The sequence below is a fragment of the Macrobrachium rosenbergii genome, chromosome 55 (genome assembly GCF_040412425.1).
Source record: "Macrobrachium rosenbergii isolate ZJJX-2024 chromosome 55, ASM4041242v1, whole genome shotgun sequence".
Taxonomy (NCBI): domain Eukaryota; kingdom Metazoa; phylum Arthropoda; class Malacostraca; order Decapoda; family Palaemonidae; genus Macrobrachium; species Macrobrachium rosenbergii.
The window spans coordinates 55,225,576-55,248,032 of NC_089795.1; the positions used below are offsets into that span (position 1 = coordinate 55,225,576).

The following is a 22,457-nucleotide window of genomic DNA, read 5'->3' on the forward strand; positions in this document are numbered from 1 at the left end:
GGGTAGTTTTTGCAATGGAAAGCAAAGCAAAAAAATCATTTCCTTTAATTTTAATTGTCATCAGAAACACTAACAAATAAACTGTATTAAATCATTGATTTACTGAAAGGGAAAACTGGGCTTGAATTGAAAGCCATGAAGCGTGCTAATTTGCCACTGGAATTATGCGTCCAGCAGTGAAGAAAAATAAACTTAGATTTAGGTTAAGAAGTACCTTTTCTGTAAACACCTTTAGTTTATTAGCTAGTTACTGCACTTACGACGTATCCTAAAAATACGCTCTTGGTAACTGGAAACATCCGTTCCAGAAATGAAGTGTCCTTATGTTACATTGCTGTAATGATTGCAGATGCGAATCGGTCTGCATACCGGTTCAGTGCTGGCTGGCGTCGTTGGCACCGCAATGCCCCGATACTGCATGTTTGGCTCGAATGTCACCATCGCTAATCAGTTCGAGTCTTCTTCAGAGCCATTGAGAATCAACGTTAGTCCTACTACTTACAGGTAAGTGACCTAAGTTCCTCATCTCTTTTAGCTTACAAGTGCAAATCTCTCTGGGCCCGTTTGCAGTGACGTATGCGTTCAATTCTGAAATGACGACCACCGATCGTTTTACTCTTGGGTCTTCAAAAGATGGGTCTCTGCCACTAGGAATAGATGGGCTGCTCTTAGTAAGAGGTCGAAGGTCAATGGTTATCAAACCCTCGTTTGACTTATTTATAAAACGTAATGGTGATTAAAGTTTTTCCTTTAACGTTTGTCATTACTGGATTTTAGTTTTCTAGTTAATAATAATAATGTAATCAAAAGGAATTGGTTTCGTAAGAATACTTTTTTCACACATGTCCACTCTGATTGTTCTGTATTTCCAGAGATTTTCTCGCAGTACGTCAGGGGTTTAGACTGGGATGTCACTGAACACTTGCAAAATCTTGAAGCTACCCAACAAGGAAATAAATTTAATGATATATCTCTTTACACAAAAGCATAAGTCGTCGTATGAGAATCACTTTCCGTTATCGGATTTAAATGGGAAGTCCTGTCTGTTTTCTTCCTTATAAAATGAGTTTTACTTAGAAAATTCTGACTTTCCATAAAAGCTTCAAATTTCAGCAATCATCTCTTCCAGGCAATGTTTTTTATATTATTTTGATTCGGAACAGTTCAATCATTATTATTCTATTTCTAGATTTGGTATCTACAAATATAGTTCATAATCACTTATATTATCAAGTGAGTTTAAATCTGGCTCCTGTAAGGCCTAGTAATTAATTAGTCTCAAGTTCAGAAGTTGTGTTAAAGCACGAATGTAACTTCCAGTGAGGAGTGTGTCCTTTTTCGTGGTTTATAAGCTGCACTTTCTAAGGCACTTTCAATCTTCCACTAGAGACCTCCAATTTGTGATATTTTTTACCAAATCACCTCTTCCATTGCCCAGATTACCTCAAAATAATCTTATTGATATTTTCTCTGTGCTTACCTTTTTAACAACTCTTCGTTTTATCTGTATATCTTTCATTTGTTTAATCCTCCATATTCTACTAAACTGACTCCCTGGGTCCATTTGCGTTTAGAAACTAAGCACTTATGGCAGCACTAACATCCTACTTGTCATATGATGATGGTGACCACTAGATGCCCAGGCAGCGTGCATTTCTACCTCAGATTCCCCTTGGACGCGTGCTCTATTTACCTTGCTGTCATTCTGGCGCCAGCCTTTATCCTCAATAAAGATGAAACCTCAAAAATTGTCAACAAAAGCATGCCAGCCTCAACTTCTGCTGCTCAGGAAAAGACGTTGAGAAGGGAAGCTGATATTAACACCAGCATCAAAATCATCCAGTGAAATGAGAGACGAAGAAAAATTAAGCAATTGTACTGTATATGAGCTGAAATTTTCCCAATCCACCATTTAGACCATCTTTAGGACTAAGAGGTACTACAACATTGTTTGTCCAAATCCGGCCAGTCGTTAACATCACAAATGACCAACACCAAAACCCTTCTTCCATAACCAATATACTGTAGCAGAAGTCAAAGCCAACAGAAGAGGGACCCATACCGTTAAGTCTCGACCTTCGTTACTACGAGCCTAGTAGCAAATAAAATGTCGTCCCCAGGACTGAAATAATGGACGCGCATATACTCTTATCAGTTTTTTTGCACAGAGTTACTTTATTTGGGACTGGTGCCTTTTATACAGGTAAAATAATATAAATTCTCATGTTTGGTGCACTACTACTATCCAAATTTGCTGTTACAGAAGAATTCAACAAGTAAAATATCCGTTGGTCTTCAGCGACCTATAAATAGGCAAGGGAGCTAAGAATCTCTGTAATGAATCAAAAATGTAAAAGAAAAAAATCAGTTTGGTTAAGCACAATGAATATGAGAATAATAGCTGAATGGAGTAAAGAGATGCTGCTCGAACCACCTGTATAAATGCTATGTAGAGTTGACATACAAGTTCAAGAAGAATTGTTCATGATGGAATTTAGAAAATCAGGTTAAAAGTGCACATACGTTCCCAGTATTTACAACAAAACACAAAAAGAACAATACATCATAGCTCAGGAGCCCACGTAATCCAAAACTTCACCAGAACTTGAGCCAGATCCCCTTTATATGAAACTCTTCTCTGGGACAGTCGATCATCACCAACTTTGATCAGTTTTGTCTTGAATCATAGCTAGATTCTTCTAGTTGCGTGTTCTGAAATAGCATTTTAATCTGTGTTGACTGCTTAAACATGAATGATTCGAGTGTTAGATTCCATATCATAGGTATTACATCAATGAGTAGTTTTACTCTCGCTTCAGCTCGTCCATGCTCATCTCTGTCCCTCTTGCTGTCTCTCTCTCTCTCTCTCTCTTCTTATTCTTATGATACTGTCTTTGTCATTATAAAAAATCTCTCTCTCTCTCTCTCTCTCTCTCTCTCTCTCTCTCTCTCTCTCTCTCTCTCTCTCTTCTCTTCTCTCTCTATGGTACTGTCTTTGTCATTATAAAAAATCTCTCTCTCTCTCTCTCTCTCTCTCTCTCTCTCTCTCTCTCTCTCTCTCTCTCTCTCTCTCTCTCTCTCTCTCGCTGGCATCTGGCTCAGTCACTGACTACACCAGTACCCAAAAAATTCCTGAAGACTTCTCCCCTACTCATTTCAGGCCCGGGGCGTTCGCATAAATGGTAAACCAAGCAAACCCCAGCGTCCTCCGAATGCGACTGATATTCACAACAAAGAAGTTACAAAACTTCGACAAAAAGCTCCTATATGTAGCAAGGTTTAGTGTAAGCCTTTTCTGAGGTTCCATGACTCCCAGCTCCACAGAAGATATTTAAGGAATAATAGCTCTGATACACTATACCAGGCATGTCAAACTGAGGGTCCCCTGGGGGCCATATGGGTCACATTTGTGTTGTCTTGAGGGCCACACACGACAACTAATTGAAGTCATTTAATAAAAATTATTGCAGAAGGTTTTTACTACTTAAACTCAGAAACATACAATGTGCACACAAATGGTTTGGCAGCTAGCCACATTATGGATGCAAAGTAATGAAGTAGTTTAACAAAAAAAAAAAAAAACAAGTTTTAAACGGCAGCATAGATTTGTATGCAATAGCAACAAATACATTGTACAAAAATGACAACAGTTCAAAATGAACATTTATTTACGACGATTCAATCATTTTTAGTGTTTTGTCCTGAGGCTTGACACCTCTTTTTAATGACAATTTTTGAAGTGTCTGGCTGAAACGTCTGTGCAGTTCCGACTTTGACCAGAGATGACAAGTGTTGATCAGTTAGCCTTGTTCTCTGAGGTGTTTTTGTAGGTTTCATGAAGGAAAATAACTGTTCACACACATAGGTAGAACCGAACATTGCCATAATCCTTGTGGCAAACTTTCTGAAGTCTTCAAACTTTTCAGGAAGGTATGAAAAGAAACCAGGTATCCCGACTCCAAGACACTTTGCTCTGAGTGTAGAATCCGACTGCATTTCTAATAGTTCCATCTGCAGGCTTTCGTCTGCCTTGGCAGCATGAAAGGAGAGTGGTGCTGAGAATAATGCAGTGTTGTTCAAAAGATGAGAAATCACGAAATCTTTCCTGAAATTCGCTTAATTTTGTAATGAAGCACTTGATGAGTTTGTTTTTACCTTGTAATTTCAAATTACAATCAGTTAATTATGCAGTAATGTCCACAGCAAAAGCCAGATCCTGGACAACGTTCATCTTTTATTTCATCTGTTTTGACTTTTCATCTCCAAAACCATAATTATTTCGTGTCTCAACAAATAAAATCTTTTCAGCACTGTGTGACATGACAACCAGCGGACTTCTGTGTAGAATGGAACATCGGTGAACTGATTATCCATATCTTCCAACAACTGGCTGAATTGACGGTGGTTGAGAGCACGGCCTCTTCTGATACAGTTCACTATCTTTATGACCAAACTAAGCACATGAACCAATTTTAAAACCTTTGAACACAAATGACCAAATTACAGTATCCTTTGAGCGGGCCGCAGGTGTGCTTGCAAAGGGCCGCATATTTGACATGCCTGCCCATGGTTAATGTAAACAACATGAGTTGTTAAAACTAACAGTTGTCAGTTTGGTACTAGACAAGAGAAAATTAACCTCAGTGCAACTGTTCCTTCTTTTCTTGTGTCCTCATTTTGAAGGACATTCTCTTCAGCCTTTCCCTTCTTTCCTCCTCCCTCCCTGAATATTCTGTCCTTTTTCTTCCTTCAGGGTGTCCTCCTTTGCTTCCTTTTCTGGTTTTTCCCTCTTTTTCTGTTTTCCCTCTTTTCTGCTTTCTCTTAGGCTTTTACTTATCCTTTCATTCATCCCCTTCCTCCTTTCCCTCATGTTTTTTCCTTCTCCCCTTTTCCTTCCTTTTTATTTCAGTTCCCTCAGCAATTGTTCCCTCTCCACATTCTTTTTCTCTTCTCGTTTCATCTCTCGACTTTCCTCCTCCTCCTCCTCCTCCTCCTCCTCCTCCTCCTCCTCCTCCTCCTCCTCCTCCTCCTCCTCCTCCTCCTCCTCCTCCTCCTTCTTTCCATTCTTTCATTCATCTTACCTCCTTTCAATTCTTTGTCCACCGTTCATTACTCCTTATACGTTTTTCTTCGATCTGTCCTCCAGTTTCTTCTCTTCTTCTTTCTCCCTATTGATCCATACTTCTTCAGCTTTCTTCTTCTTTTCCTCCTGTCAATTATCAAATTTTTCTCATCCATCTCGTCCTCATTTTTTCGTTCTCGCTTCTGCTTCTTTTATCTACTACCTTTTCTTTCCCCTCTTGTACAACTTTCTTATGTTTCTCATTTTCCTTTTTTCTCACTGTAGTCTGTTTCTTCTTCCTTTTGTTTCTCTCCATTTTACTCCATCTCCTCTTTCACTCTCCTTCATTTCTTGCCATCTCTTTCTTCTCCTTCCTTAAGTACTTTCATTGTTCTTCATTCATTTCTTCTCTTCCATTCTTAATTTTCCTCTCTTTCTTCCTGCGCTCTTTTCTCACCCTTCGCCCTCCTCTTTAAATGACCTCTTTAAATTCATCATCTAGCTTCTCCTTTTCCTCCTTCTTGATCTTCCACTTTGCATCTTCTCTCTCCGTCTCAACTCATTCTTACGCCACATCCTGCTTTCCTTACATCCTCTCTTCCTCTGATTCCTCCTCTTACCCTTTTTTCTTCCCAGGGAAGGCAGCGCATTCCAATTCATTTCTGAAAAATAACCTGGTCACCTATGGAGAAAGAATGCGTCTTTTGATTCCATTATTTGTGGTGGTCACTGCAGTGCGCCCTTGGTCTTCCAATGGTCTAACATTTTTTGTCACCTGAAGTCCGCCTGTGCAGACCTCGTACAAAGGAACTTGAATCCAATCAGTTTTCAGACTTTGGCCTCAGAAAAGAATGTTCTCTTTCGTTTGTACTGCACCTGGGTTATCGAATTAGTTTCCTTTCAATCTGTTAATTCCTTTTGAATTTTTCATGGTTTTAAACATTCTTATTTCAAGAAATGATAACCTTTGACAACAAATTCGTAATCTGATATAATAAAATTCCTTTTATACAAACCGTTCTAAGTCGTGCAATAATAATTCTTAAAATCTCTTTTTAAGCTGACTGAGTTCTTTCTCGAAGGCTTCCCTCGCACTCCTAACAAAATAAGGTGTTTTAATTGTCAGCTTCCTAAAAGTTTCCGCGCTTTACTTGATCTATGAGCAAGAATATCTAATTTTCTCCCTTTAATCATGATAAAAAAAATGGGAGCCTTTTATGAAATAGGTGATATTTGTTAAGCAACGAGCTACCCACCTGATTTTGTTTGTAATTATATGAAGACCTTTTTCATTTTTATCTGCCATTTAATGTAAGGAATAAGCATTCAAATTACCTTCATCCACACACAGGCCCACGTGCACGAGCACGCACACATACATACACAGACAAATGTATATATAAACATATAAATGTATACACACACACACACACACACACACACACACACACACATATATATATATATATATATATATATATATATATATATATATATATATATATATATATAGTTAGCTAAATGTTAGAGTTGTCAGAATGCGATTCTCTTGGAAGTGTAAATAAAACTATACACTTTGAAAGAGAAATTTCTTTTTACTTTTTTTTTAGAATATTATGTTTCAAGGAAAAAAAACATATTCAGAAGTTGAAGAGAACGGCATTCTAATATCAGGACCAATAGTATTCCTAAGTGACCAGGAAAATTAAACGTATTTCTGCCAAAACAAATTTACCGTATTTTCACTTGTTTTCAAAAATCTTTAAGCTGCTTCACTGGTCACGCCAGATTCTTCAATAAATCTGTGCTTACTCAAACCTGGTTAAATGCATCGTCTAGCTATATACCCAGACCGTGGTTAAATGTATACTAACTAACCCACCGTCATCCACATATAATTGGAGAGAATAACAAATTAAGAACAGCTACAAATCACTAACTTATCTTGCCAAAGAATACCTTCAACTAACACACACACACACACACACACACACACACACATTTATTCATAAATATCTAATAGCACGCGGGACGGCTATCTAGGAAGCCGGACAGAAGTACGAACTTACAAAGCAAACGGCTAGGCACACAGATTGGTGAGCTGTTATTTATTCATGCCACTTAGAGATCGTGCTTTAAATTTGCTCCGCTTTTCCAGCCATATATCGTGATAAAGTCTTGCCATTTTGCGAATCTTGCAACACTTTTCACTGATTGTGCTCGAGTGGTCTGTTGAAACCGCTGTACAGTTTTGACAAAAATGATCGGAGCCACCAAGCTTATTTAGGAAACTACGACGTATCTGGCATCGTTGACACCTAACTTGAGCAAGCTGAGGAATAAAAATAATGGAATCCCCAGCATGAACAAAATTACGTGCTGGCATAAGGCCAGTTTGTTGTAATATCAACGGTCCAGCAAAGGACTAAGTTATGATATATATGTAAATATATATATACATACGTTATATATATATATATATATATATATATATATATATATATATATATATATATATATATATATATTGTCCCCCTTTGCTTTATTTGGTGTTTCCAATTTTTCCTTGTGTTTCTCATAATTCAAGTATCAGTTATAATGAAAACAAAGAAGTGAGAATTATAAACTTATAAGGAACGTTCGTACGGAAACAGCCAAAAAAGACATTTCCCGACAACGACACCATTCAGTGAACAGAATTTCTTTGTTTGGAAAATACGCGTACATAGGGAACAATAGATACCACATAAGCAGAGTTAATGGTGCAATTTGGTTTAAAACACTTTCATTGACACTCTGCACTAGAGAGCATCAACGTTAAAATAACTGCTAGGAAAAAATGTTTCACATTTTTACTTATGTATGTATATATGTATTATATATAATATATAAATGTGTGTATATATATATATATAATATATATATATATATATATATATATATATATATATATATATATATATATATATATATATATATATTCACCATATGTTTAGCCTATGCCTGGTGCCTTCCGGTTGAAGCAACTGTGAATCGGTTCGTAGCCCCAAGCTCTTTCTTTAGTCAGAAGGGGCCTTGGGGCTAGGAATCTCACCCCTAATGAGAACCGGAAGTCTCCTTGTAGGGAAAGGCCCTTATGGAGAAAACATAGGCAGCGCTATGCTTATGAATTTGTCAAGGGAATGATGTCTTATCCTTTGTTTGTCCCTTTTCAGGCTGTTGTCTGTCAGCAAGGGCTGGAGCTTCACAGCAAGACCTCGAGAGTGTTTGCCCAAGAGTTTCCCCACCGAGATACCTGGATGCCCTTACTTCTTAGACAGTTACTGCCATTCTGACCTGACTGATTCTGTACCATTATCGGAGCAAATTGAAAAGGCCCTGGAGGCCATAGAGTTAAGGCAGTCTTGAGGAGAATCAAGTCTAGGATAAAAGAGAACATTACTATATTCACTGTATCAAAAATTGTGGGTATCATTGGGAAGAATGACAATAAGAATGATAATGCAGCTTTGATAGGAGGATACGTATTTTTGTATGGCATGAGACACAGTTTTAGAAAATACTAATGATCATCAAAAGGCAAAGTCCTGAAGAGGGTGTTTTGTTTTGTCAGTCAAAACTATAAAAGATTTCATGTGCAATAAGCCGCAATGTTAATCTGTACGCTGTGTGCATTGTTTTTGTACTTCAAAGATTTATATATTTATTTGCCACTCAAAAACACTCACAAATATCTCAAGGAAACTAGACCCGAGCTTTATTAATGTGCATTTAGTAAGGTCATTTAAACTACTCTTCTGTCATTTGATTTTCAAAATGATCAAGAATTTAAGGTAGTCACGACGCATTTCAAAAAGGAAACATAAATCCGCCTTCATGCAATGATTTCTCCCTTTGCCAACATTTCCAATCAGATCAATATAAAAGTGTTTACATTATAATTAGTGTTATATCATAATAAAATGACGACTATGGCGTGATTAAATACTGACGTTATATGTAATTATTATCTAAAATTGTATTTTAAAGTCAGTAAGATCAATCTGTATTTTTCAGTGTTAAACAATGAGATATATATATATATATGCAAGTTGTATTTATTTCAAACACCACCCCTGTCAGCTTCATGTTGCGTTTGCTATTTTCTTTACAGATCTTCGGTGGATTGCACAGATGGTTCATTGAGATATGGATTTCTCAGTGGAAATATTGATGTAAAAATAACGTTTTTCATACGACAACGTTGCTAAGTAGTCCAAAGACTTCAGAAACTGGGACGGTACATTAAGTCAGCCACATCGTTTTAAAGAAGCAATAAACATGAGTGGGTTTTTCAGTTACCGTTGCTTGAGAGGTTCAGTTTTTGCCTGGCAAGTTCTTTTAACATCATGGGTTGCTAATTCTTTATCATTACACTAAGGTATTCAGAATTTCACTAATCTCTCATTTTCTCAAACTACGTAAGTTTAAGCCGCCCGTAAGATGATCCGTAAGATACCAACTGGACAGGAACTTCTTGAGACCCTCTGGCCTAGCGCAGATTATGGATTTATGGCACAATGCTGTACTAACCAAGCTTGAATTGCTTTTTTTTTTTTTTGACGTCCCTCAGCCTCTTAGCACTTATGTTCAGCTTTGGAGCAATGCTCTTTTCTGTTATTATTTCTCCCCTCCCTGCTTCTGGTAGGACCTTTCTCATGCATTTGCCAGTGGTTCAGCCGTATTCATTTTTCATTTCCCAGCCTTCCTCTGTTGCTAGCATTGAAAATCCTTTTGTTCCGTCTTGTATCGTTTTCTGTCTTTATTAAAATCCAGTGCCTCGAAATTCTCTATCTGGTTCAGTTTGTCTCCTCTGTTTGATAAAAATGAAGTCTAACATATGTTTCACTTAAAATCTGTAGGCTCAAATTCCTTCGAGCTCGTCTTAAAAACATTGCGTAGTTCAAATTGTAAAAGCCGATACTGAAAAACTAGGGAATTCATTTCTGTGCCACAAATTCTTTTCCTCGTCACTGACATACAAACCTTACGCTGGAATGTTGCTGTTCTAAATGGAGTGTTCTTTTGCCTCCTTTCTTGTCAGGTATGTGAAATGGTCCCTGAATTCCCTTCATCGGTAAACTGTTCTTTAAAGCTTCTCTCTCTCATGAACAAGGCAGTCGCAAATCCCATTCCTACTTTCAGGACGTATTGGGACCCACGTTCTGTTGACCGAAAAACCTCATGCTATAATTAGCATAATTATAATGGATAAGAATGGATTCGGATCATGACTTGACTACGTTGAAGATGGGTAATTCCCATGTTAAAGGGAATGCTTTAGTTCAAAGCCATTCTTTTTTTCCTCACTTTTAAAGTTGTCTGCCTAGTATAACGGTAAGTTTTTCTTATATTTTTTATTGCCATTTTAATTTTACCTTTATTTTGTTCATTTTATTTTTATATCATATTTTTGCTTACATTTTGCATTTTCTTTTTGTTTTACCTTTTCATTTTTCTTTATATTTTTCCCCCTTTAGTTTTCTGTAAAAGAAAACTATTGGTATGGCTTTGTCTGGCCGTCCGCACTTTTTCTGTCCGGCCTCAGATCTTAAAAACTACTGAGGCTAGAGAGCTGCAAATTGGTATGTTGATCAACCACCCTCCAATCATCAAACATACCAAGTTGCAGCCCTCTAGCATCAGTAGTTTTTATTTTATCTAAGGTTAAATTTAGCCATGATCGTGCGTCTGGCAATGCTATAGGACAGGCCACCACCGGGCCGTGGCTGAGCGTTTCATGGACCGCGCCCCATACAGCATTATATGCTGTACAGAAAACTCGATTGCACCGAAGAAACTTCAGCGCCTTCTTTACTTGTTTATGTTTGGTTTTCCTCATTTTTTCATTTTTTATTGTTCACATATTTCCATTTTTCGTTATTTATTTTTCTTTTCATTTTATCTTTTTTATATTTTTATTTCCGTATTTTTTTACACTTTATTTTGTAAATTTTTCATTATAATTTTAACTTTTTTCATTTTTACCAGGGAAATTTATATTATGTTCTTTGATCTTCTAACTGCACAACCAATCTGGTTTGTTGCGGTTATGCTGTCCATCTGCAGCTCATTGGGGCCCCATAATCCTGAGTGTGGGTCACGAAGGTCAAGTACATGGCTTTCCATCGATCCAAGGAATAGGTCTGGAATGTTTGCTTTCCTGACAAATCTGGACAGCTCAGTTCCATCTAATCCAGAGCGATAAAAGATTTGTGTCCAGCCACCGTTAGTTAGGACCCGTCCACAACCCTTTGGCGCTCAGTATATTGCTTCTATTTCAAAATTTACCACCCTTAAAATTCCATATGTGGTTGAAATCCCAATAACGTGTGTCTGTTGCATCGTTTCTATTTTTAACATTACGGCTCTTTTGTGCTCCCAGAAGCGTTTTTCGAGATCTGGACACACATTACACACATGACAAACTGTTTTACCGCCCTAAGGACTTACAGAGGACAAGTTCAGAAGTAAAAAAAAAAAAACTAACACAGGGTCACATCCTTCAAGAACGGGTTGGAATTTCTTACCAAATGCCGGGACAACATACTATGACAAATTCTTTTCAAGAAAGAAAAAAAAGCGGGCAGCACCTGTCTTGCAAAAATTCGGCAGAATCTACTGGGTAATGGCACTTGACTCCTCAAAAAGAACAAAGCTTGTGCAGAAAACAGTGGCCTTCAGAGAAATAGTCAAACTTGGCTTCGAGAGGTAAGTTGGTGATTTCTTGGTCTACATAAGCATGATTGCAACAAACCAGAATGGTCATGGAGTCAGGAGGTCAAGCAGGAACCTAATATCAATGATCCGTCCATGAAGAAATTTTGATGTAGTTTCATTCCCCTGAAGATGAGGACAGTAACCCTCGTAAACGTAATGATTTTAAGTGTATTTTTAGCAATGTACCAAGATCTACACGCCAGGAAAGGGTCTTAATAAACATACGCAGAGTTGAGAAGTCGCAATAGAAGCTCATAAGCCATATGCAAAAATTCAGAAGTAAAATTTAACAACAAAAAAATTATTGGATTTACTTGATATTTGGCGTGAGAACAGGTATATGGTCTTTAAAAGTGTGCAAAGGTCACTATTACCAAGGTCAAGGTTTAAGGTCAGCCAAGGTCTCAAAGTAAAAGGAAGGGAAGAAAAGTAAAAACTCGAAATCTGGTAATTGCATGCCAGAGTTGCTATCAAATTCTCATGTTCAGTACGAAGAAAATTGATTGACATCATCAATACATACATCTAAGTGGGAAAAAAACTAGCCATGTCATTCAATTTTTATATGTAATTTTAAATAAAATCCAGTTTTTGAGTTCTTGGCCCATTGCTACCGAAAGGATTGGTACCATTACAGAAATTCTGAACATTGCCCCCCTTTCTTCATCAATATTTTCATCGACATTGATGAGTGAATGCACCACTATTTGAAAGCTTATCTTTAAGACTTCTGATTACTTTTAGAGCACCAGTAATATGAATTCCTAATTATGAAAGATTCTCTCCTGATGCACATAGCAAGAATATATATTGTTGAAACTACCATTTCGGCGAAAAAACAGAAAAAGGTCTGTGGCTTTTAAAAGGGTATCAAGATCATTCTGGAAGAGGTCAGGCCATGATGAGGTCTGTCAAAAGTTCCTTTTGCCCAATATGATACGTTCTAAAGGCAGAAAGGAAGCAAGATCCTCACTCTATGGATTATGTGACCAATGTTCTTATACCTAATAGTGAAGCTTGGTAAAAGGGTTCATATCTACACATTGTCCGGTACTGGCGATAAATGCAAAGACTGTCTGGGCTATGCTAACAGTACGAAGGAAAGTTTTACGTGATCATCGAAATATGAAGCTTCCATTGTACTTCCCTTCGACTTACTTTGTTTCATCCATAAAGTTTTTGTGAAAATGTTTCTCTTGGTATTCGTTTGTAACTGGTTATTTTAGGAAGTGGCCATCACCGCAGTATCGAGAAAGGAAGTCACGATGACGTCCAGCTAGCGGCGTACACACAGTTCTCTTGAAATCAGTATTCAGTAGTGCAGCAGTGATTATCAGTGAAGTTCGTCGCTTCTCGGTTCGTCTTACTTTACCTCTTTTTCCAAATAGCTTTCAAAACGCTGGAGTTGCATTATTTTATATTATTTCTACAAAAGAAACGCTCATTATGTGTGTGTTTATGGATCTTAGAGCGAAAATTTTTCCTCAATACTTTCAAAATTACTTTTAGTGTCACGCTATGTCGTATTTACTTAGTTTTAATCGTATGTGAATAAAAAAAAAAATATACAGTGCATGAGTACAGACAGCCGAATTGAAAAAGTGTTTCTCCAGATATGAGTCATGTATCCTGAAAAGAACACCGATTAGGCAGAAATCTTAATTTTCTCGTGCTTAACGTAAAATTTTCCCTATTAAACGCAATCTTGTGCAAAAATTCTTTATAAGAAATATCGAGGGCAATGAAAATATTACACCCTCGCCTGTGCATTTGCACATTGTGACAGAGGCAATAGAAAGGAAGGCGTTACATCCGGGAAGCTCGAGAGTGAAAGGTCGAGGCAAATGACGCTTAAATTATGTGCGGGGTAGTTTCAACCGCTGCTGACGACCCTTCTGTTTAGATGTATAAAAGGTTCATGCACGCACCAGCAGTTTTCATGTCTGATGAGTATAGGGGGAATAACCAGTGAACTTGTAAGCTGCAGTATCAATAGTCATGTTGACCTGGCACCGTCTTTTTTCCTTTTTTTTTTCTTTTCTCCGCTAATGGGAAAACTGGCATAGAATTTTGTGCTTGCTAAGATAAACACGTGCAAATAGCATGCGTGCTCTCCACAGTACTTGGAATAATTATTTCAAACGTAGCTACCCCATCATCTTTAGCTTAAATTCTTTTAATTAATTATACGTTCTTAAGATCACTTTTGAATTATGTTCTGAGCCCAAATGAGTTCAGAATTATTTTTGTGGCCTACTTTGCCTGTTGCAAGTCTAAAATGTTGAACCATTCTAGTTATTAGGCTGTTATTCTAGCTATTCTCCCTTCCCGTGCCATGAAGCTTGCCCTGCAATAGATAATACATATATTTTATGTGTACTTAATTACTATAGATGTTGTATTTTGTTAAGCAGTATCTCAGCGCGGTTATGCTAATTCATTTTATCATTTTCTTTTACTCCGAGGGCTTGAATGAACATGAGCGCTATGAGTAAGACTGTCTGTGGAAACTCAGACAGTCATGAAGACATTATGGTGGAACCATGTCATTAGGACCCTTTCAGAAAAAGCAAGTGTCACAGGAAGTCAAAACACTCACAAGAGCTGTTAGGAACAAACGCAAGCGGTAGGACAGTTTACAACTAAGACTTGAGAATTATTATGAAAGCCAATTCATGCACTTCCATGAGGCACAGAATACTCAAGAGGCTGAAGAAACCAGAGCCAGTTGCACCTTCCATACAATCCGAAGATTGTATGGAAGATGCCATTAGAATAGTCATTTGGTTACATGATTCGCATAAACCCCACCCTGAAATGGACTTGCTTTTTTAAGTCTGAAAATATTATTGTTTTGTTCAGCCATCCGGAAATGGATAGAGTTTTGATTTATGTATCATTCACATTTTGCTCTTTTTATCGTTCACGTCATTCAGTCCATCTATGCATGCTCTGAATTTGGCACTGGATAAAGTTCTCTTACAGGGTAGTTGCTAGGCAATTATTGCTGCCTGATATCCTGAAAATTTTTCAGTATATCTCGCAGACAAAAGGAGCTGTGAAGAAGATAAGTACTGAATAATCATCCTAGAAAATTTATCATTTCTTCAGATAAAGAGAATGTATGATAATAAAAAGAGAACTAGAAAATTAATTGATTTCAGGAATGTCTGTGTGTAGCTAAATGGTAATGCCATTAAGTGTAAAGAAAATGGCTCTAGTAATGCTAGCGCTGAATAAAACAAGAACAAATCCCTCATCTTCTGATTTTTTCAAAGGATTTTAAATGACACAGCCAACTAATGCTATATATCTCAGCCTCAATAAACAAAAAGGAGGATGTTGGAAGAAACCTGGCCTAAATCTGAAGAGTAATATTATATATATATATATATATATATATATATATATATATATATATATATATATATATATATATATATATATATATATATATATATATATATATATATGGGAGCCTTGGGGAAAATACCACTGTCATGGAACTAGATCTGAAAGTCCCGTAAAGTCCGTCTCAGACAAGTTGATGTATTTAATAAAGAGAATAAGGATCTCACAGAATCAAAAGACACACAAATGGGAAACGTTCTATGGCTTTTATCTAAACACACACTTGTAACTTACGGTTGATTCTTGAATTGAAGAGTAGGTGCAAATAACTCTCCATTTTTTTAAGAGACTGAATAACATGAGTAAATTGGAGATATCTTCAACAAGGTAAATAGAAAAGTATCTATAATTTTAAACAATGTTAAGAAAACCACAGTTTCTAAAAAAAATACTTTTAATTTTTGCAGTATACGCGGTAAAAACAAAAGTTGGATACGATGACCGTCAGACAGTGGTGGGTGCTTGTGCATGTGCCTGTGAGTGCTGGTTGAGGGGCATTCTATGGGCTGACTTCTTATATCAGAAGTGAAATTTACCTATATTCACCTCCACAAAAGATTTAGCAGGTTTATGACTATTGAAGGATGAGGACACAGCAATTATAGTGCTTCCAACAATCTTTATTGTGATTATGATGTAGTTCTACAAATGACATAAAGAAATTCAGGAATGTCTTGAACAATACTTGTTGGTCTTCTGCCTGATAATCTCATGGGGAGAATAACGTCCTTGGGGGTAGATAAGATTGGCGCCACTGTTTTTATATCGTTCCCCTTGGCACAACTCACCCTTACATTGTTGCCACACTTGTTGGACATCGCATGTGAAGTGATAGCCTCCTTCAGATATTAATGATGGTCTTCAGGATATCTGTCAGTTCCGCAACAGCACAGAATCTTGAGACACTGAACTAGACAGCTTTTGTATCCAGAAAAAACAAGTAAAAAATGCGCCGAAGTTCTTCGGTGCAATCGAGTTTTCTGCACAGGCGTATAATGCTGTATGAAACTCTCAGCCGCGGCCCATGAAACTCTAAGCCGCAGCTCATGAAACTTTCAGCCACGGCCCGGTGGTGGCCTGTGTTGTTAGCGGTGCCAGACGCACGATCATGGCTAACTTTAACCTTAAATAGAATCAAAACTACTGAGGGTAGAGGGCTGCAATTTGTTATCTTTGATGATTGGAGGGTGGATGATCAACATACCAGTTTGCAGCCCTCTAGCCTCAGTAGTTTTTAAAATCTGAGGGCGGACAGAAAAAGTGCGGACGGACAGACAAAGCCATCTCAACAGTTTCCTTTAACAGCAAACTAAAAATGGATTAGATGGTTGGAGACTTCAACTTGTGGGAATGAATTTGGGGAATTAGTCAAAGGAGTTCAGGGAATTAGCAACACTGAGAATGCAGGGTGTCGTGTGGACGAGTGTGTTTTTCAAAACTGGTAAATGGGCAAACAGGTGGCGTAAAAGTGATATACAAATGGAAAATAGGCATTACACAGAGAAAAGAGAAAATAGAAATATTTGGAAGGAAAAATGAGAGAAAAATGTGGCAGTATATGAATGTTTTACTCCAGGAACAGTGAGAAGACAGGGCGAAATATGAACTCTATATGAGGATTTGTTATTTAATATTTAATGATTTCCCTTCTTTAATAAACATTTTCTATCTTGTCTCAAACAGAAGCAAACAGAGAATAAAGGTATTAATTTGCTTTGCAATGAAGCATAATCGTTTGTGAAATATTATGAAATCTTGTTATATAAAAGGGAGAATCATGTCAAAATGTTTGTGAGCAGTATTTTTAAGACCTAAAGTACTTAAATATACTACATCATAATCAGATTTGTAAAAAAATTCCAGATAATAGCAACATTAAGGGAATAAATGGAACCATTACTATTCTTTTGTGTGAGAGAAATAAATTTGTATAGACGCCTTTTGTCAATCACAAGTAATAGTAGGATCTTTACAGTTTGAAACCTAAATATTTGTTTTTTCTACTTTAACTAGATCAACATTTTTATGGTGTTTGGGTACACCATTTTTACATTACTCTCTGATTACTTTGATAAACACTTAAGAACTATCTTCCCTGTCTGTCAACAGAATGGCCAGCAATCATTTTTTGGACGATGTAACTTAATAAGTAAGGAAAACGAGGCACCTCCTACACCCATCGAGATCCTGTTGTGCAAAGAGGTAATAGCATATCAGGTTTTAAAACTGAAACCTTGTATGACATTTTTGTTTTTGGTTTAGGCAAGTAAAGGCAGTAGTAAATCTTGGCACTTCAGACTCCTCAGGAAACAAACTTTAGGGTATACTTCGTTATCTGATTTAATGTAGATTTTGTTCTTTCTTCTCAGTAGATTTCATTTCAGCCTTCTTTCGGCGATGCTGAACTTTACTCAGAAACAAACTAGGTTAGTCTCTTTCTGTGAAAAAAAAAATGGAGTTCGCATTTTTTTCAGTAATAAATTCTAATACAAGCTTTAATACATATATGTGTAGGATTTTCTAAGATCGTGGCTTTCTTAATAAGGGGATACTAATAAACTTTTATCTATTTTTGCAGATTCTGACTAGAAATATCAACATGGCTTTGAAACCTCTTGAGATTAGAGTGCAGCCTGCAATAAAGCATTATGGTCCTCCCGAGGCCTACAAGAATGATTCATGTCCCAGAGGAGCTGTTTTCATTGCAAACTACAGAAATTTTGATAAATGTAAAACTTATCGCCTCAAGAAAAGAACTGGAACTGAAGTGAATGTTCGTCAACTTGAGGAACTTTTCACTCAAATGAAGTATGAAGTTACAGCATTCGATGATTTAGGAACAAAAGATGATACAATGGCTGCACTTGAAAATTTCCGCCAACTTGATATTCATAAGAATGCTGATTCACTTATAGTGATTTTTAGTAGTCATGGAAAAGAAGACGAATTTTTTACATCAGATGGACAGCTTATACATTACAAAAGTATCTACCAAATATTTAGTGATGAAAATTGTCCAGATTTAATTGGGAAACCTAAGGTCTTCATGTTTCAGTTTTGCCGAAGTGAACAAGGTAGTACTTCAATTCCCTCCAGTGGCTTCCAAGCACACAGGCGAACACGCCGTGGAGTAACTTGTACTTATGTCTGCTTATCCACTGCAGAAGGACGAGAATCTTACAGGATGGATGCAGAAGGAGCACTCTTCTTTCATGAAGTCTGCAAAATTTTCATGGAAAATGCCAAAGACAAAGATTTTGACACTCTCATAAAATCGGTCTCAGAAAAGCTCCCTGAAAACCAGCCCACAGAAACACAACAGTGGTGTTTGAAGAAACATTTTTACTTTAATCCTCCACTTATTGGACAAGAGGCTGCAACTCATAATTCCATCAGTGTTCCTTCAGAGACATACCTACCAGCGGAACCGTTTGAATTGCAAATGGATAGGGTCTATAAGATGTCCAGCAATCCTAAAGGAAAGGTTTTGATCATCAATAACCTGGATGGATGTAAAGATGATGAAAGCAAACTACAGGATATATTTCATCAACTTGGCTTCATCACCTTACGACCCATCAATAATGTTTCTTATGAAGAGCTAAGAACACATTTTGAAGACTTCAAAATGCAGAAACATTATGATGCTGCAATAATAATTATCTATGGATGTGGGTTTGAAGATCATGTCGTGTGCTCTGATAACAAAGCAATTAGCTATAGAGATATAATAAAAATGTTTCAGGGTGAAAACTGCTCAGAACTTGAAGGGAAACCAAAAATCTTTATCATCAATTCTTGCTGCTCTGACAATCCCTCAGCAAAACAGGTAGATCAGGAACAAACCGGTGACAGCAACTTGAGGCCTACCGAGCCTGAGATCATTAAAGAAAAAATAGTTTCAAAAGCTGCGGACAAAGATACACTCATTTATGGAGTGGAAGTAGAAGGAGGAAATTGTGAGCAAGGTTCACTGTTAACAGAAGCTTTGTATCAAGTATTACTAGCTAAACAGAACTCTGAGACTGAACTAATTCCTTTGCTCCGACAAGTTAGTGACACACTTGAAAAACTTAGTGAGGAAGGTACAGCAGAATATTTTGTTGTTACCTACAACTTCAGATTTGAAAAAGACTTTTACTTCAGTCCGCAGAACCCTTATCCATTAGTTACAAGTACAGTACGTAGTCCAACTGGAAGACATAATTTGCTACACAGGGACAGAATCGCCATTACTGCGATTAAGACACCAATTGTGGGCAACACTTCATATAAGAATACGAAACTTCCTCATGGAAAAGCAATCATCATTTGTTTCTCTACGTATAAGTCAGAGCAACTTCCTAAGAGCTATGAGTTGTTTAATGAAGTACACAAGTACAGACACATTGTTGAAGATCTTGGCTACGCTGTAAAAATTCTGAAGAACTGCACCCATGAATCTATAAAATCCTCATTGAAAACTTTGGATGGAACAGATGCTGTTGACTCACTCATTATTATTGCTTTTGGCTACGCTAAAGATGTGAACAATTTGTACGATGTAAACGGACAAGAGCTGCCTGTGTCAGACATTTTCCACGCTTTTACAGATAGCCAATACCCAGATATGAGAGGAAAGCCAAAATTATTCTTTTTTCACATGACAGTCTTCCATAACTTGCAAGAGTGCTGTCTACTGCCACCTAAAATAGACTTACAAGATGCATTTGCATATTTCCTAGTTTGTTCCCTTTCAGACAATAGTGAACAACATCCAAGAGCGGGACTGGAGTACATTTTTGCAGAATTGGAAAGAGGGTCATCAGCTACAGATGTAGAGAGTATAATAAGAGAAGCTGAGGAGCAACTGGCCAGACATCCAGAAAAACAAAAAAGGGAGCGGTTCTTGATCATGCCTCTCCAGTTCCAAAAAGAATTTTTTTTCAATCCCACTCCTTTAACGAAACAATGAAGTTAAATGGTAATTTAATAGCTCTGATGGTTACTATTTCGTTTCGACATTTATTCCACTCTGAGATGATTGTTTTTATGACTGGTCAGATTCATCTGACACATATACAAGGAAATCCATATTCAAGAACATTACATTTAAATTCACGACGCCTTGCAAGGAGACCAGAGCAACCCTTCTGAGAAAAAGGTTTGTTGCATACTAGTTAAGGTGGTCAGATTGAATCAGCATTTTATCAAGTGGCAGGTCAGTGAAGTTATGTTCCTTTTAAAACCAAATTGTGAAATGATTCAAAATTACATTGATAATGGTTTGCTTCTTATACGCAAAATGGAATAATGCCAAATATTCTGAAAATAATTTTGAGACCTGTAAGTGCCAGAACATATCTGACTGCCGCTGAATTATTTTCCAAAACTGTTTACTTTTCGTTCATGTAAAAAAAAAAAACAATCATGCCACCAATTAGACAAGTACTAAACGGATAGTTGATTCAAGTAATGTGATGGTAAGAAATATGATTGACCCCTGCTTTAGAAAAGAAAACACGTCTGTCTGATATAAATACGATCCCCGGGTGGCTAGTACTAAATGCGGCGAAACAAATTGGATGAATCACTGTTTCGCCGTGTTTACTAATAGTCCTTCGGGGATTAAATGTCCGTGAAATTTTCAGGGATTTCGTGAAATCCCTGGTTTCATAATCCTACTGTAACACACACACATTATATATATATATATATATATATATATATATATATATATATATATATATATATATATAATACATACATACATATATATATATATATATATATATATATATATATATATATATATATATATACACACACGTTCATACATAACCACTTGTCAGCACACTAGTCTTAGTCGCTATATTTTCAGGGTTTCCCAACGAGTCGGAAATTGAATCCCGCTGGTGACGAAGCATTGCCGCTTATAATTCTCTCTGAGTGCAAGTTGTTCCCAAGGTATTGAGATTTTGCTATTAAGTGAAATTTGTGGCTTGGTATTTGTGAATATGAAGAATTTCACTGTGTGACAAAAATTCACTAACACATATACAGTATGTATATATATATATATATATATATATATATATATATATATATATATATATATATATATATATATATATACATACATACATAAACATGATTGCCTATGTCATTTCAGCATATCTTGGTGAGATTATACGTTTATATGCATTGTTTATATATCAAGAATGAGTTCTGAAGAAAAATCTTTTATAGCAAATGATGACATAAGGTGCTTATACTATCCCAACTGAGGACAGGATGAGGGCAGTAGGATAAAGCCCAGAGGGCAAGGAATTGAAATATGAGGCAAAATTCTGTATTGTACCCGTTAATAAGGTAGATATTCGTCGTAGCCACGTACAGTGGTTTATCTAAGTACGAATGGCAGGTCACGTAAGTGAGGGGGAAAGTTGCCGAACTTTATAGAATAGTTTAAAAATCTATATTCATAACTGCCAATAAAAATATGGTGAAATAACCATTTTTGTTTATGTTACATGGATGATAAAATAAACAAATGATAGGTTATTGCAATCTTTGTTCAAGAACGTACGAACGGTGTTTTACATGACGCGTATGGAGTCATGCCGCTGCGCTTCTCGTTATCATATTGACTCACCCTTTCCGGTCGTGGATTGCTAGAGCCACTTAGGCTACATCCCTTATCATAGCTCTCTTGAAGCACTAGACCAACTTTATCCTTATAGCTTCACGCTTGCGATATTTAAACTAAAAGCTATCATTTCAAGTTACTTAACACAAATTCATTTGGTACACGTTATTTCAATCAAGTTTCCCCTTGCGTGAATGAAAAAAGGTGTTTGCGAGTCATGACCAATACAAATGTTCAGTATTCACATACCTATCAGCACCTCATTCAGCGTCGAGCTAAAGTGATGAATTGATTGTTGGAGTTCTGGCGCCATAACTACCATGGTCAACTGACAAAGAAATAAATATATTTGTTATTGAGCATGGCCCTAAAAAATACACAATGCCATTATGTAACTTTCAATAAAGTTTCCAACTAATAAAATCTTTTTGTACACCACCGAATAAAATATAAAAGTGAGTGGTAAAATATAAATATTATTTGAACTTACATCAAATAGTATTCCAGTTCATTGTTCCAGTATGCAGAATGATCATGCACTGTTTAAAAAAAAATACAAGTGTTGTTTTCTACCCCCTATTAGTTCTTTCTCTTATT

General features: G+C 36.7%; 2 protein-coding genes across 5 annotated transcripts in view; both read left to right on the top strand.

Moving 5' to 3' along the window:
• Gycalpha99B (guanylate cyclase 1 soluble subunit alpha 2) overlaps nt 1–9,152 on the top strand; it is a 1,063,824-nt gene extending 1,054,672 nt beyond the window's left edge. For all 3 annotated transcript variants that reach the window (XM_067098553.1, XM_067098551.1, XM_067098554.1), the window contains 2 exons: nt 350–504; nt 8,278–9,152. In XM_067098553.1, coding sequence (XP_066954654.1) covers nt 350–504; nt 8,278–8,470 — 348 coding nt within the window. In that variant the 3' untranslated portion in view covers nt 8,471–9,152. The remainder of the gene's footprint in view (nt 1–349; nt 505–8,277) is intronic.
• Nucleotides 9,153–9,221: 69 nt separating this feature from the next.
• LOC136835270 (uncharacterized) lies at nt 9,222–20,946 on the top strand. Of its 2 annotated transcripts, none has more exons than XM_067098550.1 (3): nt 9,222–10,438; nt 17,342–17,434; nt 17,811–20,946. In XM_067098550.1, the coding sequence occupies exon 3, from the start codon at nt 17,832–17,834 to the stop codon at nt 20,184–20,186; it is 2,355 nt and encodes a 784-aa protein (XP_066954651.1). In that variant the 5' UTR covers nt 9,222–10,438; nt 17,342–17,434; nt 17,811–17,831; the 3' UTR covers nt 20,187–20,946. The 2 variants fall into 2 exon arrangements, with proteins under 2 accessions (XP_066954651.1, XP_066954650.1); XM_067098549.1 differs by lacking the exon at nt 9,222–10,438 and adding an exon at nt 12,696–13,177.
• Nucleotides 20,947–22,457: the final 1,511 nt, after the last annotated feature.

Bases quoted from the DNA above. Each gene is read 5' to 3' on its own strand.
- LOC136835270 (XM_067098550.1), top strand. From the start codon at position 17,832: ATGGCTTTGAAACCTCTTGAGATTAGAGTGCAGCCTGCAATAAAGCAT.